Source organism: Alligator mississippiensis, chromosome 2 (assembly GCF_030867095.1).
Source record: "Alligator mississippiensis isolate rAllMis1 chromosome 2, rAllMis1, whole genome shotgun sequence".
Classification (NCBI taxonomy): Eukaryota; Metazoa; Chordata; order Crocodylia; family Alligatoridae; genus Alligator; species Alligator mississippiensis.
This window is the reverse complement of record NC_081825.1, coordinates 24,545,705-24,569,047: the sequence shown is the minus strand read 5'-3', so window position 1 is coordinate 24,569,047 and position 23,343 is coordinate 24,545,705. Positions and strand designations below refer to the sequence as shown.

Below are 23,343 nucleotides of genomic sequence, written 5' to 3'. Positions count from 1 at the left end.
TAATGTAATTAGATGCAACTAATTTTAGTCAAGATAATTGTCAAAGCACACTTCAGGTACCAATGCTGGTAATCAAGCTGACCCAGAATGTGGAGGGTTTTTAATCAGTGACATACATAATTATGCAAACATCATGAAAGATAAAAGGAACAGCATAAGACTATTATTTGTGAACCTGAAGACAATGTGACTGTAAAAATGATTCTCGAATTTTCAGAGGCTGAAAGCTGGATTTCACTTGAAAAGTAGCTAATAGCTTTTATACAACTGGAGCCTAACACTATCTGATATTCTTAGCAGTTTTTGAAGATGATTTTTGGTTCCTTTATGAAATTGTCTCTTTTACTGTTGTGCTTAAAATATGTGCAATTTATATATTTCCTTCTTAGTCTTACATTGAGTGAAATTATTTCTATAACAAAGCATTGTCTGTGTGTTTCTGTTTGTTTAGTGACTCGGATGCCAACGTTACTATCAGGTCTGCCCCTGCAATATCAGAAGCCATCTTGGTCAGGTAACAGCTGATAAAAAAAGAATTTGTATGCAATGGATTTAACATGTATAAAAAATGGGTCTAATACCATGATGGACTAAGAAGATCTTGAGAAACAAAGACTGGTATTTAATATGCACGATATTTCAAATAATGTAAGTTTATTTTCTGCTGTAATGTAGAAGCCAAAATTACCTTAAAATTAAATATTCCCCACGGTAGCCTGAAAACAGGAAAGCAATGTACTATGTTTAATGCATTATTGTATACTTCTGAAAATAAGATCAGTATTAACTTTAAATTAGTAATGCTCAGTGAGGTACCATTATTTCAGTAACAGAGCCACTTACTGAGTCTTCAGATTTCATGTTATGAAGAGTTATCTATTTCTGTTACTTAATTCTTTTCCTTTTTTTTTTAGTCAATAGGGATTCTGCCATAATTAAATGCAAACGCGATAGAACTCAGTGGTACATATGCACTTCCTTGATAAGGACATGCGTAGAAAATACTGCAGCAAAGAAAAGCAGACTGTACCATGCTGTTTGTAGATAGGGGGTTTCCTATAGATGTTATCTTTTACTCCAGTGTCTGAGGAAGAGGAAAGAAAAAGGAAAGAACAAAAGAGTAAGCAAGCAGTTTAGACAGCATTCTTTCTGTCTAGTCTCAAAAATCAAAACTCTCAGACAGAGACCATTCACCCATCATTATAGGTAGTAGCCACTACTTCTCTCCTTATCAGTACATGCTTTAAACATTGTGGGCTGCCTGGCTGCCCAAGTCTTACTTCACTTCTAACAGAATATATATTAATATGGTTCCTTACCCATTAGTTTGTTTAGAAGGTGGAAATAAAAATAAAGGACAAAAATCTTAGGCTCACACCACGCATTCAGCAAGCCTATGTAAACACAAGTACCATGTTAATATAACTGCATTTTGCTAGGTTTAATATGAGTTTGTCACCTTTGGGTTCTCCTAATGTAGACCTGTTTATACATAAAATGTGGAAGTATATTTAACTCATTGACTTCTCAGACCAGCTTTAGTAGCTAACATATTTTCACTCTTCAGAAGTGAAAAACATCATTGCTGTTGCTGTTCTATAGTTCAAAATGAATGCAAGAACTATGACAATTCAGCAATTGAGGATTCAAAGCTAAGCAGTGAACGCCTACCTGGAATATGGAAATGTCTAGGAGCCTGCTGATAGACAGAAGGTGAAGATTTGCTGTCTGAGTACATGGATAAGCTCGGAGTGCTCCGACCACTTTCACTGCCTCCAAGGGGAAGAGCAAAAAAAGCAGATAAAAGAAAAAATGGAAAGCAAAGTAGAGTACTTCAAGCATAAAAGCTTACTCAAAATGACTTGTTAATCCAACATTTTTAAATAAACAGTTGTTTGTATAATTGAATATTGTTTACCAACACTGTAGTTTCTGACATGACGCTCTCAGCAAAGGAAATGAAGTAGAAAGGCTCAAACTTTAATCAGATCTAGAAACTGGAGTTTGCAATTATGTATACTTGATAAATTCTATCAGTTATAAGCTTCAGACCTTCATCTTGGTTTCAAGATCTAAAATTGTCTTTCCAAAACTTGATGCTCCCATAAAAAAGGGAAAATTATCCAGAGATGTGTAAGGCCTTTTGCATAGCACTAACTAGAAAAATATTTGAGAGAGATTTCAGCAAAGGTAAATGTTATGTCATTAAATTACAGCCTGCTCTTAATCCATTAGTGAAAATAATATTTAAATTAGCTCAAAGCAGGACCGCACCAAAAAAAAAAAAAAAGATGTTATAGTCGAGTCAAGGCTTTCTGGATGTATACATTACAAAAAGCTGCTGTTCTATTATTATAGTACTATTTTAACTTTTCCCCAAAGGTAACTCTCCTCAGTATTTTATGTATATGTAAAAAAGGGTTGGATTATCAAGTCATGGATATATAATGCCATAGTTAACTTGGCTGAATTTTAGACTATATAAAGTATTTATTATTTCCTTCATTTTTACTCTTGATTCATAAAATACTCATTGAGTTCCACTTACTTCTTTTCAGTTAAACCTCAGAGAATACTCTATGGCATTATAATGCTGCTTGGCAAACAAAAAAGTAGAGCTTTACTTTTTTGGGACTTGTAAAATCCAATTCATTTGTAGCAGTGTTAAGCAACTGGAAGCTGAACATGACAATTTTACAAAACATAAAACTGCTGTTAATTGGCAATATTCATTTTAGTGTTATGGTGAGCAAAACTGATGAATATCAATGATGAAGGTACAGAAGTTCTTTTGAAGAAAAGACAACAGTTCAGAACACAAGTTTTAGATGTATAACTGAGCACTGCTATAGGTGAGAGAAGGTATTGTGGGTAACCTTGGCTGAGAAGAGACCATGCCCATAGCAGACCTGGAAAATTTGACTGGTTGGGGCATGGAGTGGGAGTTGCTCCTCTCCCCCAGCTCCCCATGCCTCCTTGCAGCTCTGAGGCTATCTGCAGGAAGGGAATGGGGGAGAGGGAAGAAGGAGTGAGCTGCGGGTTGTGGTTTACCCAACCTGAGCTGAAGGGGGACCTAGGGAAGCTGTGAGGCAGGGGGGCTCCAATCTACCCACTCCTCCTCCAGCTCAGGCTGGGCAAATCCCAGCCTGCAACTTGTTCCCTCTCCCTTCCTGCAGACAGCTTTGGGGGTAGGCTACATGAGCCCAGTCCTGATCTTGTGACAGATTGATGTTAGGGAACAGAAGTTCCTTAAGGCACTCTACTTTGAAGTGCCTTCATCTGATCCCTTATTAGATGAAAGTTAATTTGTTGCGTGATCAGCCACGTTTAAAGCACTTGTGCCAGGGCACAGCTGTAAAGTGCTTTCAGGGGGTCAATTGCACAACAAGTGTAACTTCTGTCTGAGCCCAATATTTCAGTAGTAACCATAATGCCCAATCCATTGCTACTGCAGCTGATGGAAGTAGTGCCATGGATATCAGTGGATGGAGGAAGAATTTATGTAAGAGAAGAAGAATGTGCTGTGTCACTAGTTAATCAGTTTTAATTTGGGGCCTTTTACTGTCATATTGCAGAATGAAATGAAGATAATTAAAACCCCCTTAACTACTGGGAGTCACTTCAACGATCTACTTGGTAGCAATAATTTGATAAGATCATTTTTCCAAAGTTAAAAATTATTCTGGACAGTTTTGAAATTGAAATTCAAGAACCATTAGCTAACATTTTATTTTATCTCCGATACTCTTTGTGGAGTGACCTTAAATCTTCCACATGGGGCAGCCTGCGTGGGAGCCTAAGACTTTCTGCCTTAGGAGTAGACCAGGAAAAAAAGGGTGACTGAAGAAATATCAGTTTGGCCACTGGTGCCAGCTTTTTCCTAGGCACAGATTATTTCTTCCCTATGCTAGATCAGATGCCAGGCCCCAGCTACCTACACAGCAAAGCTACAGCTTCATCCTAAATAGACAGCATGGAGTAGAAGTGCTTCCTAGTTAAGGTTGATGATTTCCTTTTATAATCTCAGTTATTATGAATTCTCTTGTTTAGGGTTACCATATGTCTGGGTTTTCCCAGACATGTCTTCTTTTTTGGCTGTCTGTCCTAGTGTCTGGGTGGGTTTTTAAAATGGGAGCAAATGTCCAGGTTTTTGGTCTTCCTCTGCTTTCCTGGGCTGGCTGCTTGGGACTGAGAGCAGTGGGCAAGGTGACTGGCTGTCAGGGGTCACGTGCTCCCTGCACAGGACAACAGATTTACCAGCCAGACCTGACCGCTCTTCACGCTGCCAGGCTGTGCTCTTGGCCGCCTGCCTGCTGTGCTGCAGCTGGGCACATGCTCGGGACATTTATCAGCCACATCAGCCAAAAAAAGCTGATTGTCGATACTGTCAGTTTTCCTTATATCAGTGTCAACCTAATATGGGACTGATGTATCGGTGCACCTCTAAACATTTTAGGTCCCTAAAAGATTCTGTGTGGATATAAAAGCTGAGAATGAGGAATTTCATTGAGCTGGGAATGATATACAGAGAGGGATTCTTTAGAGGTCATTTATTTCATGCACCAGGTACCAGGAAGAGGCACTGAGTAGAAAAGAGCTGAGAAAGAGAAGATAGGGGCAGGGAATGTAAACACATAGGAGTGAAGGCTGTAAATCAGCAAACTGCTCTGCGTGGGGATCATCTACATCAAGCAGTCTGCATGATCACAGCCTAAATTTGCATTTAGAAGGGATGCAGGCAGGAAGGAAGGAAGCTATTCTTGGGCACCCTTACACTATGCAAGCTAACACTTACATTATATAAAAAGATTGTTTATGATTGCGAAAGGTAGGGATATAGTTGGATTTTGCATCTGACATACAAAAAAAAATCTCTCATAACAAAACTTACTGAGGCCTGTGAAAAGATCCACAGACTCATTTTTTTCTTACTTATAACCCTCCTAACTGAGACTTCAGTGGGAACTGTACCTTGTTTGATGTTTGCTTGGGTAAAAAATAAGTTAGGATTTCAAGACTGGCCCCACAAAAGACAAAACTATTGGAAAGAGAAATTTTATAAGGTTTTTGGTTTGGTTCTGTGCCATAAGCAGCCACAGGCTGTGACCCAATCCACTCTCTAGACTATGTGGGGCGAAAACATAAAATCATGAACTGTTTCCTGGACTTGGTTTTATTTGACTTGGAACGAATCTTGAAGGGTTTACTTTGAACTTAAATATCAACCACAGAAACAGACTTGTGTCTCTTGGCTTTAGCAAGACAGGCTGCCCTTTTACCCTTGTATGTGTGCAGGAGACTGGCAGGCCTCAAAACATGTTGCCTTCCCCTACTATCTGAGAGCTGGTCAAAAAGCCTATGTTTTACATCTCCTTAGGCTCAATTACATGCTCTCTGCTCTCTAGCTCTCACTTTCCAGACTAACCTTTCATACTGCAGCATTTTCTCTTTCTTGAACCATGGGAAATATGACAAGATGTGTGTAGATTCTGTAGCCAGAAAGCTATCAGAGCTGAGCAGCATGCCTTCAAACCTCTCTACCCTGGGATTTCATAGCACGAATTGTGACCACTGTTTCAAAACGGGAGCAGTTACCACTGTAACTGCAGTCTTTCTTGAATTTAGATGTTGGGCCCATTCATTAGGCCAACTAAACTTGATTTCTATTTGAAGTCTTGAAAATAGCAACTGTTTGTTCAAACCTTTGAAACCACTGGTCACATTTACACAAGACATTTACTGCGAAGCTGCCTAATTAGTTAGCTCATGTCCCAGCCAACTGGCTAGCCCCACACTGGAGACTCTCATGCTCAGCCAGATCCTTTGCAGCATGTTGAGCTGGGTTGGAGCAGCCCTGGGTTAGCGGGCTGGCCCCTAGGACCCCCTGCCAGCTGGGGCCAATCCAACCCGGCTTAAAGTGCTGCAGTCCTGGGCGCACATTCAAACCTGGCACCCAGGAGCAATAAACTCCAGCACACATCACTTCAAATTGATTGCATGTGTAAATGAGTCCACTGAGTACTACAACAGAGTAAAGGGACATTCCTGGGGAAACCCATATATTAAAATAAACAGGTGAAGTTCACTGTTTTCTAAAGAGTGGACTTTTACTCCACATGGGCCGCACTCTTGCAGACTCCTTGACTTTAAAGGGACCACAGTTAGACTAATGCTGAGCACTCATAAAATCCTACCCTATGTTATTATTAACTGTCATAATAAACTGTTGCTTGTATGGGGGGTGAGGAGGGAGTGCAGAAACTCAGGAACAACAGTCCTGTAGCAAAAATAATGAAGGCAAAGCCCAGTGAAGCCATGAGAATTTTAATTCTCTTAGTGGCAGAGAGGTCCCTTTATTTCATAAATAAAGATAAATATTGGATAACTAAAGGTTAGATTCAGTTTTGAATACAAAAGGTCAATTTTAGTACTGTTAACCGGTGTGCCATCTTGAGATGTGTTCAGGATTATCAGACAGCCAAGCGTATTTCTAAGTATTTTGAATGGAAATGGTAACAATTATCTTATTTTGAATATAAAATGATGCCCATGTCAACTGAGAGTTGTTTAACTATATCTCATTTATTTTTGGTCCTGCCACATGAATTAGTCCATGTTTTTTCTCATACTTTAACAGGCAAAAGAACAGCAAATCATTCACCTCAAACACTTACCAAGGCAAGGAATGAGGACATTCTAGTACTGAGAGGGAGGAACTGGGAAGTAGGACAGAAGGACACATCCTAGGGAGTCCTTTTTTGGCTAGGACACTTACTCAATGCATAACAGTAGGGTAACTATGACCCATAGGCTTCATTTTACTCATATAAAAATACTTACCTACCTCACAGGGCTGCTGCGAGGCTTAATTACTTAATACTTGCAAAGGGTTTTGAGTTCCTTGAGAAAAGGTGATACAAAAATGCAAAATAATATTTTTGTGTTTGGAACAGACGGATGCCACTTGAGGGATTGTTTTCCAAACAATATCAATAAGAAATTGTTCCTGCATATGGCAACAGCAGGTAGGCCTGAACATACTGACCTAAGTGTGATCAAGTAAAAGTGCTGCTAAGCAACTACTGATCAGCTTTCAAATGAGAGCATTTCACACCGTGTAATCATGCAGTGCAGCACGCAGACAGGTTTTCTAGCTAAATACATCAACTCAGACAAAACCTATACGCATAGAAGAGTGTCTGTGCAGTGCCTTGTCACGGTGTGCTTCAGCCCTCTGGGAAGGGGAGACAGAATCTTTGTAGGTAGATTGTTGTTTAAAAAAGTATCACTAGATTTCTAATCTATTCTCTCTCTCCAAAATTCCCTCTTCAGCTCATATTTGTCAAGGCATGAGCCTGGTTCTAGTCTCATTTACACCACACTCCAGTGACTTTTGTGGAATTATTCCTGAGTGAGTTGGAACCCGATCCAGACCTACCTGCCGTGTTTTCAAAGGGACTGAACACCTGCTACTTATATACCTTGGGGGAGTGTTACATGTCACACTTAGCATGTGTTAACCCCACTTAAAATGCTAGCATCCGAGTGTCCAAACAAGATAACATATGCTAAGTGCTCTTGTATCATAGTAAAGTTAAGCCTTTTCAAGGGAGGAGTATCTCCCATTCATATTAAGTAACACATGTGGCCTGAATGTGGGACTGTTCCACAGAGATAATGCGATCAATTAAGATCCTGAGGCTGGGAGCCACACTCCACTGATTGTGGGTCCCAGCCCCAGGACCTCATGGAAGTCTCCAACCAGCTCTGGTGCAATCTCAGGGCTGAGACCAAAAATCAGCTGAATGACCCAAAGTCTTGAACTGGCATTAATATATGATTGCGCATAAAACTTCCCAAGTCATACTAATGCTTACTACAATTGATCTAAATATAACACACGCTCCCCATATAACAAGGCCCTCTGAAAGGAAGATGTGTTTAGTAGTCACTTCCTTTCCTAGCTATGATGGCACATAAAAATAATGCACACTAGGAGTTGAAAATGGTTGTTATCCATGACTGTTTGTTTCTCTTTCCTCTCCACTTTCATCTTCCTTGAAGAGGAAAAACTCAGGGGAGGACACTCTTATGATCATTAAGCATGCAGTCTTCCTCTCTAAATAACACGTTGAGCAAAAGTGCACTCTGCCTCAAAGGTTCAAGGGATTCCCCCAGTGCCTCCCTGTAACATGCAGACCATTAGTAATTCATGTGTATTTGCAAAAGTTTTAATAGGAATGAGAACCAATCTATTGAGAGACACAACATAGGGTTAAATGCAAGCATAGCACCTTAAACTGGCCAAGTTCACAGATGATCGGTGGAGCACTGCTGATTTAACTAGATGAGGATCTCACCCCACTATGTTTTAATCGTTAAAAAAAAACCCTCAAAACCCAAAAACCTGACTAATTCTCTACATGGAAGTTAAAAGGTTGAATACTTGATTGTCCAGTGTTTGAAAGGGCCTTCTTCCAGTAGTCCCTTAGTTTCACTGAAATATGGAAATGAGATTAAACATTTCTGTAAGTTACAACAAGCAAAATTTTAAATAATTTTCTTCCATTTTCACTTCCAAATCCTTTTTTCTTCCCACCTTTAGAAAACACAGAACATTCACTGAAACTAAAAAATATATAAAACCAGCAGGTCCCAGAGACTGACAAGGTACGTCAAGAAAGCACTTGCACAAAATTAAGACAAACTTTATCCAGTTGGAAGCCATGCTTGCACAGACATCAACTTGAAACACGTTTGGAGAGGTCTACAGTTATCACAGCACAGTTGGCATTCCTGGACCTTACCTTTGAAGAAAGGGATGTAATGATGTCTGAATGTAGATGTAGGGCTTGGGTGTTGGGGCAGGGAGATGCAGCTACTGGTACCAAGACTCTGAGTACCAGCTAGGGGGTAACAAAGAGTAAGTGAAAATAAACTATTTAGTTCACTTACTGAAAGCCACAACATACATAACACCTTTTTTTTCCAGGAACATTTTCCTCTTGATGATATACAAGTTTAGAAATTAGTACAGATTTTTAAAATAAAAATCTATTCTATTTCTAATCTGTCTTCTAAGAACAATACTGGTCACATTATGCATTTCGATAAAGGCACAGATTTGTAGGTGGAACATCAGAAAATATTCCAGAAAAAGGCACTATGAAGAGCGTAACTGCACTTTGGGCAAAATTGATGTTGGCAAAAGATACAAGATGGAATGACATATGTTCATAATGGGTCTACATGGAATGAAATGGGGAGTTTATTTTTTTTCCCCCACTAAGAACTATATTAGATCAAGGACCAGTTCTCATTGAAATCAATGTTAATTTTGCTAGTGGCTTCAAAGGACATAGGATCCAGCCCACAATACAACAGGGTATTAAGAGCATCCCTAAGCTTAAAATTTAAGAAGCCCCACTGAAGTTGGGTGCTTAAAGTAAGGCATGTGATTGAGGCCCCCTCTACATGTTACAGGTATTAACCAGCTCATTGTGCAATTAACTGACACCAGCTACATGTGCAAGTACCTATCGTGCCATAAAAAGGTCCAACCAGCTATGAAGTTAGACCTTGAAAATGTGTACTAACTTTAGAGCTAATTTGTATCCAGCTTTAATTTACACCTGTAGTGAGGTCTTCCCTGCAGCTGGGAGCCCTGTCAGCTGATGGGGCTCCCAGCCACAGGGCTCCACGATGCCCAGCTGTGGCTAGGAGTCCTGCAACTGAAAGGACTCAGCCCTGGCAGCTGCCAACTCTGGGTTCCAGCAGTACCCCACAACTGCTGGGACCCAGAGTCCCACAGCTGTAGATGCTGGGTCTCAGCAGCATGCCTCCTGATGAGGGACCAAGCTGGGTCCCAGCAGCTGCAGGGCACAGCAGCAATCTCTTAGCTGTAGGGGTGTGTGGAGCACCGGGGGCTGGGTGATTGAAGCTGTCATGGTTTCCCAGCTGCAGGGGTGTGTGAAACCCCCAGGGCTGGGAGACCACAGTTGTTGCAGTCTCCCAGCCGGGAAGGCTTTACGTGCCCCAAAGGCTGGGAGACCATGGCTGCCATAATCTCCCAGCCCCAGGGGCTTCACACATCCCTGTGGCTGGGAGATCTCAGCAGCTGTGTCTCCCAGCCATGGGGTGCATGAAGCCCTTAGGGCCTTGCTTCTTGCCAGTGCAGGGGGAGCCTGGGATCTGGCTCCCACTGCACTGACAATAAGACATGATGGGGTCTAATGTGTGATCCTGCAATCACACCCCCTGCCATGCATGCATCCATAATGTGGATTGCACACTAGATCCCATTGTGCCTTTATCTGTACTTGTGGAGGGGCCCGAAGCAGCTTGATAAACGAAAGCCTTAGATCTTTCACATTCGTTCCTTTTTTGTTGTTGTAACATCCTGATAGCACATTGCACTGAGAGCTAATACTGTGAAAATAATTACTACAATTACAATTTATGAATACTTCTAGCTGCTCATGAAAATTACAGCTTTAAAACTCACTTTTAAAGCAGAACTGTTTATGCTTTTCTTCCTCTTCCTACCCTGCTCCCCTAGGGTACAAGTGAATATAATCATGATAGAATTGCCAGTCTCAGCACAGACTAATTCCCAATCTCCTAAACAGATCTTTGACACTTCATATTTGTCCATCCCCAGAAAATACTTTGTGAATAACAAGGATGCCATTTTCTGTAAACTGTTTCTTACAACTTTCAATTTAAATTTTCTCTTTGAATGTGACCTTTTTGAGGACCTCCTTTACCCTCCCCTATCTTCTAAAGCACATTTCTAATTTCCAAAAAGAAAAAAAATCACTGACAAAACTACAGAACATTTCCAGTTGAGAGAACACTTTTAAGCAGTTCAGTTGCTCCTGCAAAAAGGCCAGGGTGGGCTGAATCCACCTCTTACGAGCATGCAAAAATAAGCTAAGCTGCTTCCTCCAGTGCAGCACTGATTGCTGCAGACTTCACTGCAGGTGGATTTTGACCAGCAAATTGATTAGCAGGAAATTTAACAGCCATTTTTCCAGCCCAGTCCTCAGACCCTATTTTACCAGTGCAAAGAGGATTGTTAACTCTTGTCATAATCCCCCATAGTTCTATAGGGTGGAAGAGTTGGGGTTTGACTGGGTAAGGTGTCATGAGCAGAAAGAATGGGAGGGATCAAGTCCATTCTCTATCTTCTGCTAATCTTACACCAAATTCTGTAATGCCTGGCAAAATATATTAAAAACAAACAAACAAAAACCCTATGTATGTGCGTAAGTGAAGACATTTGCTTTTCTCATAGGCCATTCTTTTCATATTAACCAAAATATGGTAATATGTTTTAACAGCAAGATCTGAATCATGTCTGGACCATGAACCTGAACATAGGCAAATGAATAAATGAACTTGCTTCTGAATTACCTGGTCTGCTGTAATGCTGAGGAGAATGGGATGTTGGAGTGTAGCGACCATAACCTAAAGATCCAGCAGAACTAGGACTTGATGTCCTGTACTGCTTGAAAGATCTATCATCTTGCTCACCCTGAGGGGGAAAAAGAGAAAAACATAAGTCTTTGGGGAAGAGACAACTATAAGACTTCCAGAATACACCCATTTTTGCTTTGCTGCCTGTATAGATAATCTGATTCTGTTTTCAGACTCCATGTAACCCCAGTGAAATGAGGCAAGAATTTAGAGAGAAGCATTTCACATGGTTAGAGCTGTTCTGGTGTTGTCACACACATGGTCAAAGAATGGTGATGTAAATTGTGAAGGCAACATATAAGAGAGGAATGCAAAATTAAGATACAGTTTAAAATGCACGTATTATCAGAGAAAAATTATTTCAGGACAGGCAGCTGGATTTCCCACTTCCTTTTGTCTTGTGTAGTTGTTTAAACACTGGACATAAGAAAGGACAAACCGGAATGACGGTGTTTACACTCATTTCCTACGCAGGTAAATGACTACATGCAATGCAAGACAGTACAGGATCAGGGCTCACCTGCTTACTTCTATCACACAGGTCTATTGTGTCTTCTGGACAATATCTTTACAATACTCTGTACTTCAAGCAAAATCTGGTGTATAATTACCAGGTGAATGATTTATATGTTAGGTGTCAATGGGTACATCTACATGTTCATTAATGTACCATAATTACAGCATTAAGTTAGTACTTGTAATGATAGGTACTAACTTAATGCACAGTAATTTCCACTACTGCACATTAGTGCAAGCAAATGGTCGTTTTGTGATGTTAATGCGCAGTAGACTAAATCTACTGGGCATTAGCACAGGTTTGGCCCACTGCGCTAATGCGCTGTACAACTAGTCTACTATGCTCAAAACATCTTATGTAGATGCTCCCAATATGTATCAGGGTGCCAAACTCAACTGGGGATCTGTGCTGGATAGGCTGAATCCTGCCCAGGGTAAAGAATGATGGCTATGGCCATGGCAGTGGCAGCAGCTGAGATCACCATGGTGGCAACCACAATGGTAGTGGCAGCATCAGCCAGTGTGGAGACAGTGGGGTTAGTGGCCACAGGCTAAGCAGCCACTTTCCATGGCAAGGGCACACAAGGGGTGGTGGGCCAGGGGGCTACAGGGCAATTGAGGGCTGTTTTGCACAGTCTCCAACTTGCTTGCCTGCTGCCAGGAGGCATGTCCACCAGGTCTACTATGCCCTGGTTTCTATTACAGGCCAATTATTGGCAATGCCCCCAGTGTTCAGTAGCCTGAACTGAGTAGTATCTATATCTCTATCTATATCTCAGTGGTGTCAAACATATATATAATTAAAGTTATGGCATTACACTATCATTGTATAAAATGCATCTCATTGAGAACCATCTCCTCACTACCTTGATTTTTTTCAAATACATGTAATGGGCTATTCTCCTTTGTAGACTTGAGACACTTCTCTGAAAAACATTACCATAGAGATTGTGATGTCTTCTGTAGGTCATTAAAATACAAATTTGCCACTGTATAAATATAGTTTTCTGAAGAACCAGAAACCACAATGAAGAGATCAGATGTAGAAATCAACTTTGCAGTATTAGCATTACTCTAAAATTCATTTTTCTCATTTCTTATTTTGACAGATCAGAATATTAGAATTTATTTGAGTAGGGCCAAATTTAAACATAATCACAAATCAAGCCACGCTGCAGAAAAAATATATGAAAGATCTTGAGCGCTGGCTGTAAAAACTATTGGAGACACTTCTATAGAAATCTTTCCCTTAATATTCCTTTGAAGGGAGTGGAAAGTTCCTCATGCCATTTGTCAGGAGACCACCAATTCCTCCATATTACCCAAGTCCCATACTCATGTTGAGCTACTTCAGTATGTTCTGCCCTAACTATAATAGTCTCTATGTCAGTAATCACTTCAGTGCTCATAAGACTTCCTGACATTGCTCATGGCCTCAAGAAATTTTGGTTTTCTTCAAGGGTTTAGGTTGTAGCCGTGTTGGTCTAAGGACATAGGCAGACAAGGTTCCTTGGGTGAATTTGATATCTTTTATTAGACCAACCCAAATAGTTGGTTTTCTTCACTATATTTCTCCAAGTTGACAAGGACCACAGAGTGTGAAGTTTAAATTTAAAATCAGGTCCTGCAGAACTGCATATTTCAAAGCAGGTAGAACAGCTATGTAAATAAAAAGAGCTTTGGTACAAAAAATACACTCTCTAGAGTGGAGGCAGAGAGTGAGTATATCTTAACATGCCTTTGTGAATCATAACAGAACTAAGACCTAGCCTTTGTAATCAGCTTAAAATGTTAATATTAAACAGAAAAACAGAACACATGTAAGTAAGCTGATAATTCTGAAATGTTCCACTTTAACAATCTTGTACCCTACCTTTTGCAGGTTTCTGATGAAATGTTGAAAGAAATTCATGATTTGCAATAGTACTACATGTAGGACTTCAATACATATAGTACTACTACATACAGTACTTACAAGAGTACTACAATAGACTTGCATACCACACAAAGCCTTCCCCCCCAAGGATCAGCTCTCCAAAACAGGGATGCATGTCTTAACTGGGAAACAGAAGCAAGCAAGCACTGTCTAATGGCTGCCAGCATGGCCGCCCCTTGTCTCTGGCTCCAGAAAGCAGAAGGGAAAGAGTTCTGTGTTATCCCTCTCACAGTTGCCATAACTATCGGCTGAAAACTGCAGCTTGCACCTGAAATGGTCAGGGGCAAGCTATGCATGTAATTTAAGAATTGTGGTGTGGACAACACCACTTTATTATTTACAGGAACTTATATAAGGAACTATGGGTATTTACAGTAAAGAAGTAACAGTCCAGCTACTGCCCTTGCAAGAATCTGGGGCCTACCTAGTCTTCTTGCTGTTTCACTACACCAAGAAGATGCTATTGTGTCACCCAGATTGTTTTCTGGGATGTCACACTTCCTGGACACTCTGGGTATTTATACACATATTTATCCAAGAGCTGCTCTAATTAAAGTGCCTGGAGTGTCACATGTATCAGCATCCCCAGGGGAGACACTGATACATATGACTCTGGAACCTGCTGGAGTGAGGTAATTACCACGCTCCAGCAGACTTGATTAATGGAGTCTGCTCTGATGCACTGTAATTTCAGTGCATTGGACCAGCCTCTCTGCATGTGTACAGGTGCCCTCTATGTTTGCAGGAGGACTTACTTCATGTCACACAGTTAACCATGAGCCTAGAACAAATTTCTTTTTCACATTCTGCCTTCCAAAAGCAAGGTGCATGTCTTATTTGGGGGTGTGTGATAGGTGGACAAATATGGTGAATAGTATTTTTAGCCCCTAGTTGTTAACTATCTACTTGTCAGATTTAACCAACATTTTTAACAGCAGTTGCAGTATGTAATATTTAAGGAAAACCATATATTGATTACTACCCTTCATTCTTCACGCTGTTACACATTTTTAAAAAATGGATATACTTCACTGAATTTAAAGCAGTTACACTAATATAACTCATGTAACAGAGTAATGAATCAGGCCTATGATATTTATATATTATTTTCTACCTTTACAATCTAAGAAGCATTGCTCCTGTACATAGTTGCATCGTTTCCAAATTGGTGCATCCTGAAATGCTATCTTTAACAATGACAAACCTGGGTATTGTTATAGGCTCAATTAAAGTCAGTGGAGTTACAGACAAACTGACAACCTGGCCTCAACAGTATTTATAATCATAAGCAATTGAATTATAGGTATATACAAGCAGTTCAACTGTGGGATAGTTATGCCAAGTCATGCCAAGCACTAACCTAGGTCATCTGAAGATGTTAGTTTTAAATCCAAATAGTAGATTACAAATTAGAATGCATTTTTTTTCTTTTTTGGAACAATTTGAAAAAAAATGATGAAAGTCTAACCTTTTTCGTGAAGCAGAAATGAGGATGGCAGTCAGTGAAACAGACTCATTCAAAAACAGAGCAGTTATCTGATAGAAGTTACAGAACTAAAACATTTTTATAAAGACCCCAGGCTCTGCAAGAGGCAGGAGGCAAACCCCAACATTTCAGAGTCCAATGGTTATTTTTATGAACAAGTTTAATGCATTATGAAATGGATCAGAATAGGAGAACAAAGGCATTGGGGATTACCTCAGTAGGTGTTGGAGAGAGCAACTGAGGTGACTGCAAACAGCAACACACAAAGTAACAAATTAGTGATACAGATTCATGCATGGTGATATTTGTGAGAAAAAATCTATTCTTAACAGTACCAATACTGTGTAACATGATATAGTTAAAGCAATTATAACCACTGATTAGATCAAGTAAATGAAGATGCTTTTAATATGATGAGGAATAAAATATGAACCTTCTTTCCGAACCTTCTTTCCCCAGCTTTGGTTGGTAAAAATGATTTTACTGCGAAGAAATCCTGTGGGTGGCTTTGACTTTCTTCAGTCTTATCCCCAAAATTCCTGCAATATTTCTTTTAATAGAATAAACTCGTGTTTTAAGAAACCATTTAGAGATAAACCCATATCAAACTTAATCTCTAACCATATCTGAGGATTGGAGCTGAAATTTGAAGCTCTGTGCCATTTCTCTGCTTTAACCAAGATATCAGTACATTTTTTTGAATTCTTTATTAAGCAGCATCTAATTTCATAACTAATATTTTTGTTGTTCCCTCATTTTCATTTCAAAATGATGATCTATGTCCTCCACTGCTCACTGTACTCCCATAGAACCATTGCTGAAACCAACACAATTAACTGTGCATCTCAGAGCACGAGTGGCATTAAGGGCTAGATCCAAAATGGATTTAGGAAGAATAATGCTCAACTGTACTGCGCTGAAGGGATGGAACTTAGACCAATTCCACCCCAGGCTTTTTTAATGTCTCTGCCTAACCTTGGGGACACCACTACCAACTGCCTTTTTTAGAATTAAAAAAGACACCCACTCAGGAAGGAAAGATTTAGTTTCTAAGCCCTCTTTTGCCTGGGGGAGTTCAAATCCACATATTCTACCTTTCAGAAAAATGCCCTGCTCACCAAGCTAGAGACAAGACTAAGATGGGGCAGAGTGCTTTTCATTCTTTGCTGTTGAGGCTGGGGTGCTGGACAAAAAGGACTACAAGATACTTTGAGTGGCATAACTCTTTAGCACAATGAACCCAGGGGAAGACAAACCTTTATCGTGTTTGCAGGACTGTTGGGGAATTCGACGCGATGATAGTTTGATGAGAAGCACCGAAACAGTCCTGGGAGCAGGGGCCAGAATATAGGTCTTCTCCTCCTTTCTAGTAGGCTAGTCATACTTCTTGTGCTCTCTCACCTTCTCCTAGCCCACTAAATCTTGCATTTCTCACTGCACACTGGTAAAGCTTTAATATGAGGGATGAAGAGTATTTCCACTCACAACAATTTGTAGACAGGACAGTCGCACAGGAGATAGGAGCGTAAGTTTGAGTCTTCACCCACCCCTGGAAGGCAGGACTTTAACCCAAGTCCCTAATTTCCTGGGGAAGTGCACTAACCACTACACTATTAGACAACAGATGGGGAGTGGTGGTCCTACTACTAAATCAAAGGGCCCAGGGCTGCTGTGATTTATGCCGATATCAGTGCTGTCAGTGCATGTCAGATGTCTAAGAGGTCAGGTATGAGTTCTGGGAATCCATCTCTTAGATGCCTGTGTCTGTTTGTGAATCTGGGTCCTAAATGTTTTTAAATAACTGTCTTGTGTAAGTAATGGGCAACTCATGCTCATGGCACTTGAGACTAATGATAAATAATGATATCAGCCATGCTGATATTGGCTTAGTTGATTAGATTAAGGTGACAAAACACTGCATAAATGTAATTGAATAAACACTGCAAGGAAATGACGTCAGTGAAACATTTATGCACGGTCCCTTGAAAGTTTCTTTACAGGCTTTTGTCTTTTCCACATCTCAACACTGAAAGAAATGGGTTGGAATCACTGTTTGGTTTAAACACTAATTATGAATAAATTAACAAAACCAGAAATTTCTCCAAACTTCCATCTGAAAGTTTCTTCCTCCCCAGCACATCTTTAGTCAAGACTAGTCTAAAAATAAGCGCAGTACTTCTAGAAATATTTCTAACCATTTAAAAATCTTTTTTTTGTCTTTAATGTCAAAGAAGACTTTTAAAAACTCAATTAAATAGCCAGCAAAGAACAACATACAACACTTAAAGAGAAACACTAGTATCTGCAGAAATATAAATATATAAATAATATTTTAACTATGAAAAAGTGAAAATAGTATTATCCTGATCTGATAGGGCAAGGTAAAAGCTATCACACAACTTTTCAAATGAGTAAAGGTGAATGAAAATATGATTAGGCTTCACATTCAGAAGTATTTCTTGAATTCCCAAGTAGTTATACACAATAGAGAGCAGTTTAAGTGGCTCTGTGTTTTTACATTAAAACAGGCCATTTTTAGACTGTAATCCTGAACTAGGTACAAAACAAGGGAACTATGCTATTGATTTCAGTGGAACCAGGATTTCAGCCTTAATTTAAATCAAGGGATATACAAGTTTAAAATAAACATATTGCCACTATTACTATTAATATCACACTACTCTAAGCATTGTTTTATTGTGCTTTATGCTATATCACCCTCTCTCTTCTCATATTTCTATTTCAGACATCCCAATTATATCTTTAAATGACCTACTTATGGGACAGATCCTTATTCCCATAGAATAGTACTTTACTCCACAACCAGTCTGATTTTTAGTAGTTCTAGGCATAAGGTAGCATTCATAATGAGAAAAGACAGCAGAGTCTGGACCTATGATACTATAAATACTTGGACCCTGAGGAGAGGATATGGTTTTGAAGATGGATGCATTAATTTAAGTTTGATGCATATAAAAGGATCAATAACTTCCAATAGAAGCAAATTCTTTTATGCAGAAGATGTTGTGATTCAATTGCTGAATGATCCATGCAGGACTGCTCAGGGATGTATGAGCTGCCAGCAAAATACATACCTACCACCACCACTCCTGGGTGCTTCTGAAATATCTGTGCCAATGCTAGAATGCTAGAAAGCCATGCTCTCTTATGCATGACCTCCAGGCAGGCGGAGCTTAGGAGAATAACATCAGTGAATGAGTACTTCCAGATCCACGAGCATATTTCCCTGAGCTATAGTTATCAAAAGATAATTAACACAATGTTAATACTTTCTTTTTGGAGCTGATCTTGCCCTTTTTGGTTTGATATCATCTTGTTTGCAATCCAGAAGGTGTTCAGCCTTTTGTAAATTTAAGTAATTTTCTTTTATAGTAATTAAGTGGAACAGAGTTGTGAGCATCTATATATCACCCTGCTAACACAGTGCTGTTCCCTACAGTACATTTCCTCACATCTTTTCAAATGTAATTTGAAAAGTTCTCAACTTTGGGCATCTACCGTATCATTTCTCTTAGAACAGTCATTTTCAAACAGTGTTTTGCAGAACCACGTGGTTCTACGATGAGTCATCTGGGGATCTGCAGAGATTGGGAGTAAAGGCAGAGCAGGCCAGAAGGCAGTGTACTACCGTTGCTGGGCTGGGTTGCATAGCTCTGCGTCAGCCTAGGGGTAAGGGTCCCATAGCAGAACAAGAGGTTTCTGTGACTTTAAAGAACCACTGCCTTAGAATTCAATTCCATAATTCATCACATCTCTGCATTTTTCTGATATTCCCTTTACCTTTTATCTCATTAAGCTTTTTGGTAACTCATGTAACACCCAGATCCTCAGCCTGAGTAAACTGTCAGAATTCTACTGAGGTTTTCAATGACAATATACAGGAGTTGAAAAACTGCTTACTATTTAGTTTTCATCATATTTTAGTTCCATCAGTCCTGATCATATTTTTTTCTGTTTGCTCTTCTGCCAGCTCCCTCTAGTTTGTTAGTAATATGGTGCCTAAAACTGAATGCAAGATTCCAGATGAAATGCCCTAGAGTCCGAGAGAAAAGGATAGTTCTCTGCTGAGTTGTAGGACCTATCTGTATCTCCTACATAAAACCGCTTTAGGATTTTTTGTTGCTATATCTCCTTGGAAACTCATGTCTAATTTGCTATGCGTGTTATCCACTAGGTATCAGCATTCATGCCCTGACGGTAGCTTTCTCTGGGTTTCAAATTAACCACGTATGCACGTGGAAAAAAATATAGATATATAAATAACACATATAACAAATAGCTTTTAATTTTCCCCAGAGCAATCTTTTGTTAATTCCTGCTCAAATTTTGAACCACTGCGGAAGCGTCTACACAAGACACTACTGTGCAGTAGCAGCTCACAGTAAACATCTCATGTAGACACTGGTAGCCAAAGTAGTGAGTTTAAAGGTATCTGGGGTATGTCTATAACATGCTGAAGTCACTTCTGTGCTGCTAATAAACTGCTGGTGCTGCAACATGGACATAGGTCAGAGCTGCTTGCTTTCATGAGAGTGTTCCAGCCTGTATATCCCTAGTGTACTGATCCTCCACCAAGGTGTTACAGCACCCTGGGGTGCCTTAAGATCCTTTCAAGGGTGCTATGGGGTACCACGCAATGTTAGCATGGTTAGGTGTTCAAACATGATTCACAAGATAAACCAAGACACTTCAAACAGAAATCCATACTTTGTTCTGAGTTCTTTGCAACAGCAAAACTACTCTTTTATTTTTCTGTGGGCCATAGAAGAGTGAAAACTTAGAGCTGGCATTTTCTAAGGGGTGCCTTGAGTCTGTTCAAGGTGTCTTGAATCTAAAAATGTTGATAAGCAGTGGTGTAGTGGATAGAGGTCATGAGTCAAGGGGCGAATTTAAGACACGCTGCTGTCTTCAGAGCTTCTGACTAGTTTGCTTTTCTGTGGAGAATTTGGAACCCAGTCACCTGCCATTTCCGGAGCGAGCCCACTAGCCATTGAGACACCGGAAAAGAGGGAGGCAGCACACCCACTGCAATCTCTTTCTGTCTTTAAAAAGAGAATAGCAGCTGTAACTGCATGTTGCCAATTTGTGTGAGGCATTCTCTAAGCACACCTTCTGGATTGAGCCCTTCAAGGGAGTTAGGCAGATCTAAGGTTGGGAAGTTGACCAGTCAAATAAAGTTTGGTAAATTGAGTGGTCAAATATTGGTTATCTCCATGTGAAGATGGCAATACAGTCAAATAATACACAGAAAAAGCACTAATTTTCTATTAAGAAGTTTGTCAAAAGCGATTAAAAATTATATTTATGTCAAGCAAACTGCCAAAAAAATCAACTCCCCATAAAATTGCTATAATCTTTGACCAGTCAAAGAATATGCAGTCAATTAGCTGGTTAATTGAAAATATTTGACCAAATGATCATCTTACCAACCCTAGGTAGATCCCTTCCTTTGAATCCCAATACTTATGGGACCCTGGTTAAATTTAGGTATGCTCAGCCCTATAAAACTAGAGGTAAAGCATGCAGACAAAATTAATATCTGGAGAAATTTAACATTAAAAAGGTTATGCTCATTGGGTTTAGATGCCTCCAGAATTGGGTACAGGTGAAATGAGGGCTTTCAGGACAGAATTTTTTGCTTTATGTCTTACTTTAGGCATCTAAATCTTTTATTAGATTTAGCCCTAAATTCCTTTGCATTTGATGTAATACACCTATTTTGATGTCCCAATGCAAATAAGGATTTTGGCACTGATCCTGTAAGTACTTATACACATAATTTCCTGTACACACAAATATCTCTATTAACTTCAATGAGACGACTTGTGCAAAGAAGTATTCGGGTTTTTATTATTAACTTTGCCATGATTAAAATAATCATTTATGCCCAAGCTGAATAGGTATAGTGGAGAGGTCTTTGCTTACTTTATGTATGGGAAACTAACTTATACCGCCATTAATTTTTCTTAGATGTTTTAACTTGAAAAATAATTTAACGTTAGAGAATGAAATGAAAGGAAGAAAGCAAGCTAGCTTGTATAATAGGACTTATATAGAAATGTGTTTCACATAAAGCAGCATTAGAATTAAATATGACATCAAATTAGATTACATTAGCAAAAAGCACATAACATTGGCAGCACATGAAAAAGGCAAAATGCATGCATGATGTGAAGATGAACTTTAATAAGGGGCAGTTGAAAGAAATTTCTGCATAGAAAAATAATACCTTTGTTGTGTTACCAAAATAACACAGTACACATAACAAAAGCATGAGGGGTATTTGGCTTGGCTTCTGATTTTGGAGTTATAATTAGCCATAGTTCCTGTTTCCTACCACATGCACATATTATTTCTCTGGCAGAAAAAAATATTTTCATTTCTTGTCATTTGCTTTAAAAAAAGTGTTTGATCACATAAAACTATCCTTTAATTTCCACGAAGTGAAAAAAGAAATGTAAAACCCTCTTGTTTAACAGGCTATTAACATGACTGTGAGAGGATAAAATGACTTCAATTAATTCAAGTTTATAAAGTAATTAAAAAAATTATAAGCATACTTCTAAGAGGTTCAACGGAGTGAGGTGTTTAATGATGCACGTAAAATTTCAGATTCACAATTAAAAAAGCACTCAGATTTCAGTACCTCCCCATAACTATGCCTGTCATCTGCAGAGTAACTGATATATGGAGAATAGGAGATCATATCTGGGCGGTCAATATTATAGATGGCTTTATTTTTAGGAAGAGCAGCCAAATCCCTGTAGTCAAGAATTTCATCGCCAAGCTTTGCCTAAGAAAGGAGGAAAGAAAGCAGTCAGGACAAGAAGGAATACAATCAGGACACAATCAGAAAAGGACAGAGATATATATATAGATAGATAGATATAGATATATATACACACATACATAGATAGAAAAGCCAATAATCATACATTTTTCTTTGATGACTGAGAATTTAAACATACTGCAAAACTTTAAAGGTATACAATTGCTTTCCTTGCAATTGTCACACTTCCTATTCCCCCCATCATGCCCATTACATAACAAAGGCAGTATGGCACAATCCACATTTTCTTCATTCAGCTCCTCCTGACTATTAGGGGTGTAAAGAAGGACTAATTCTGCAATCCTTGCCCAGAAAAAAAATCCTTTATCCAAGGTGATTTTGGCTGGATATTTCTCGCCCCCACCACTGTACATGATAATGAGTAATTATATATTTATTTCCAACATTGTCTATCCAGATGGTAAAACTCATCCATTTTGCTAGCCTGTAACTTCTCGCATTAAAAGAGCTCACAGCACCTCAACCTTTGTTGACTATTTCTAACCTGTTCCTTATTCCTGCATGTCACAGGGCACTAAGGTGCCTGCTCCTTTAGAACAGAAACTACCTAGGGAGAGGACCCTCACAGCCAGACAGAAGCCCACAGGTGCAGGTTACTATGGCAACAGACTAAGGCGTAAATTAGCCTGCACCTGCACCTGGTCAGCTGACCAGAAGAGGCAGGGCCCTGGGCATATATAAACCCCAGAGCTGGGACTAGAGGTGGAGTTCTCTGTCAGCAGCCAAGGGGGAAGGAGCGCCCAGAGAAGAAACTCACCACAGGCTTGGCTGCCTGGTCTACTCGGGGTAGGATTAAGGGTTCCAGAAGCTCACCAGAGACCCTGGCCTACAAAGCACTTAGTGCTGGGAGAAGTTTGATTTTTGTTAAAGGGACAGAGCACCCCTGAACTCCTTGTAATATGATATAGCCCAGGGGCTCATATTTTATTTGCTGTTTATACATCGGTGGATCAGGCTGAGGCTATTGGGGAAGGAGGCGGCCTCATTGGGGGCCCACTATGGTGTGGAGACCCCAGCACCAGAGAAGGGCGCAGCGACAAGGGGATGAACAGACCC

General features: G+C 39.7%; 1 protein-coding gene across 8 annotated transcripts in view; it reads right to left on the bottom strand.

The window, feature by feature from the left end:
- Window positions 1-23,343, bottom strand: part of ABLIM2 (actin binding LIM protein family member 2) — a 288,079-nt gene that overhangs the window by 57,704 nt on the left and 207,032 nt on the right. For 2 of the 8 annotated variants that reach the window (XM_059721545.1, XM_019479310.2), the window contains 6 exons: window positions 22,084-22,230; window positions 15,630-15,662; window positions 11,416-11,536; window positions 8,808-8,906; window positions 1,672-1,773; window positions 1,031-1,084 (listed from right to left, as the gene is read on the bottom strand). In XM_059721545.1, the coding sequence (XP_059577528.1) occupies window positions 1,031-1,084; window positions 1,672-1,773; window positions 8,808-8,906; window positions 11,416-11,536; window positions 15,630-15,662; window positions 22,084-22,230 (556 nt within the window). The remainder of the gene's footprint in view (window positions 1-1,030; window positions 1,085-1,671; window positions 1,774-8,807; window positions 8,907-11,415; window positions 11,537-15,629; window positions 15,663-22,083; window positions 22,231-23,343) is intronic. The other 6 variants (XM_019479300.2, XM_019479295.2, XM_019479283.2 and 3 more) reach the window with 5 other exon arrangements.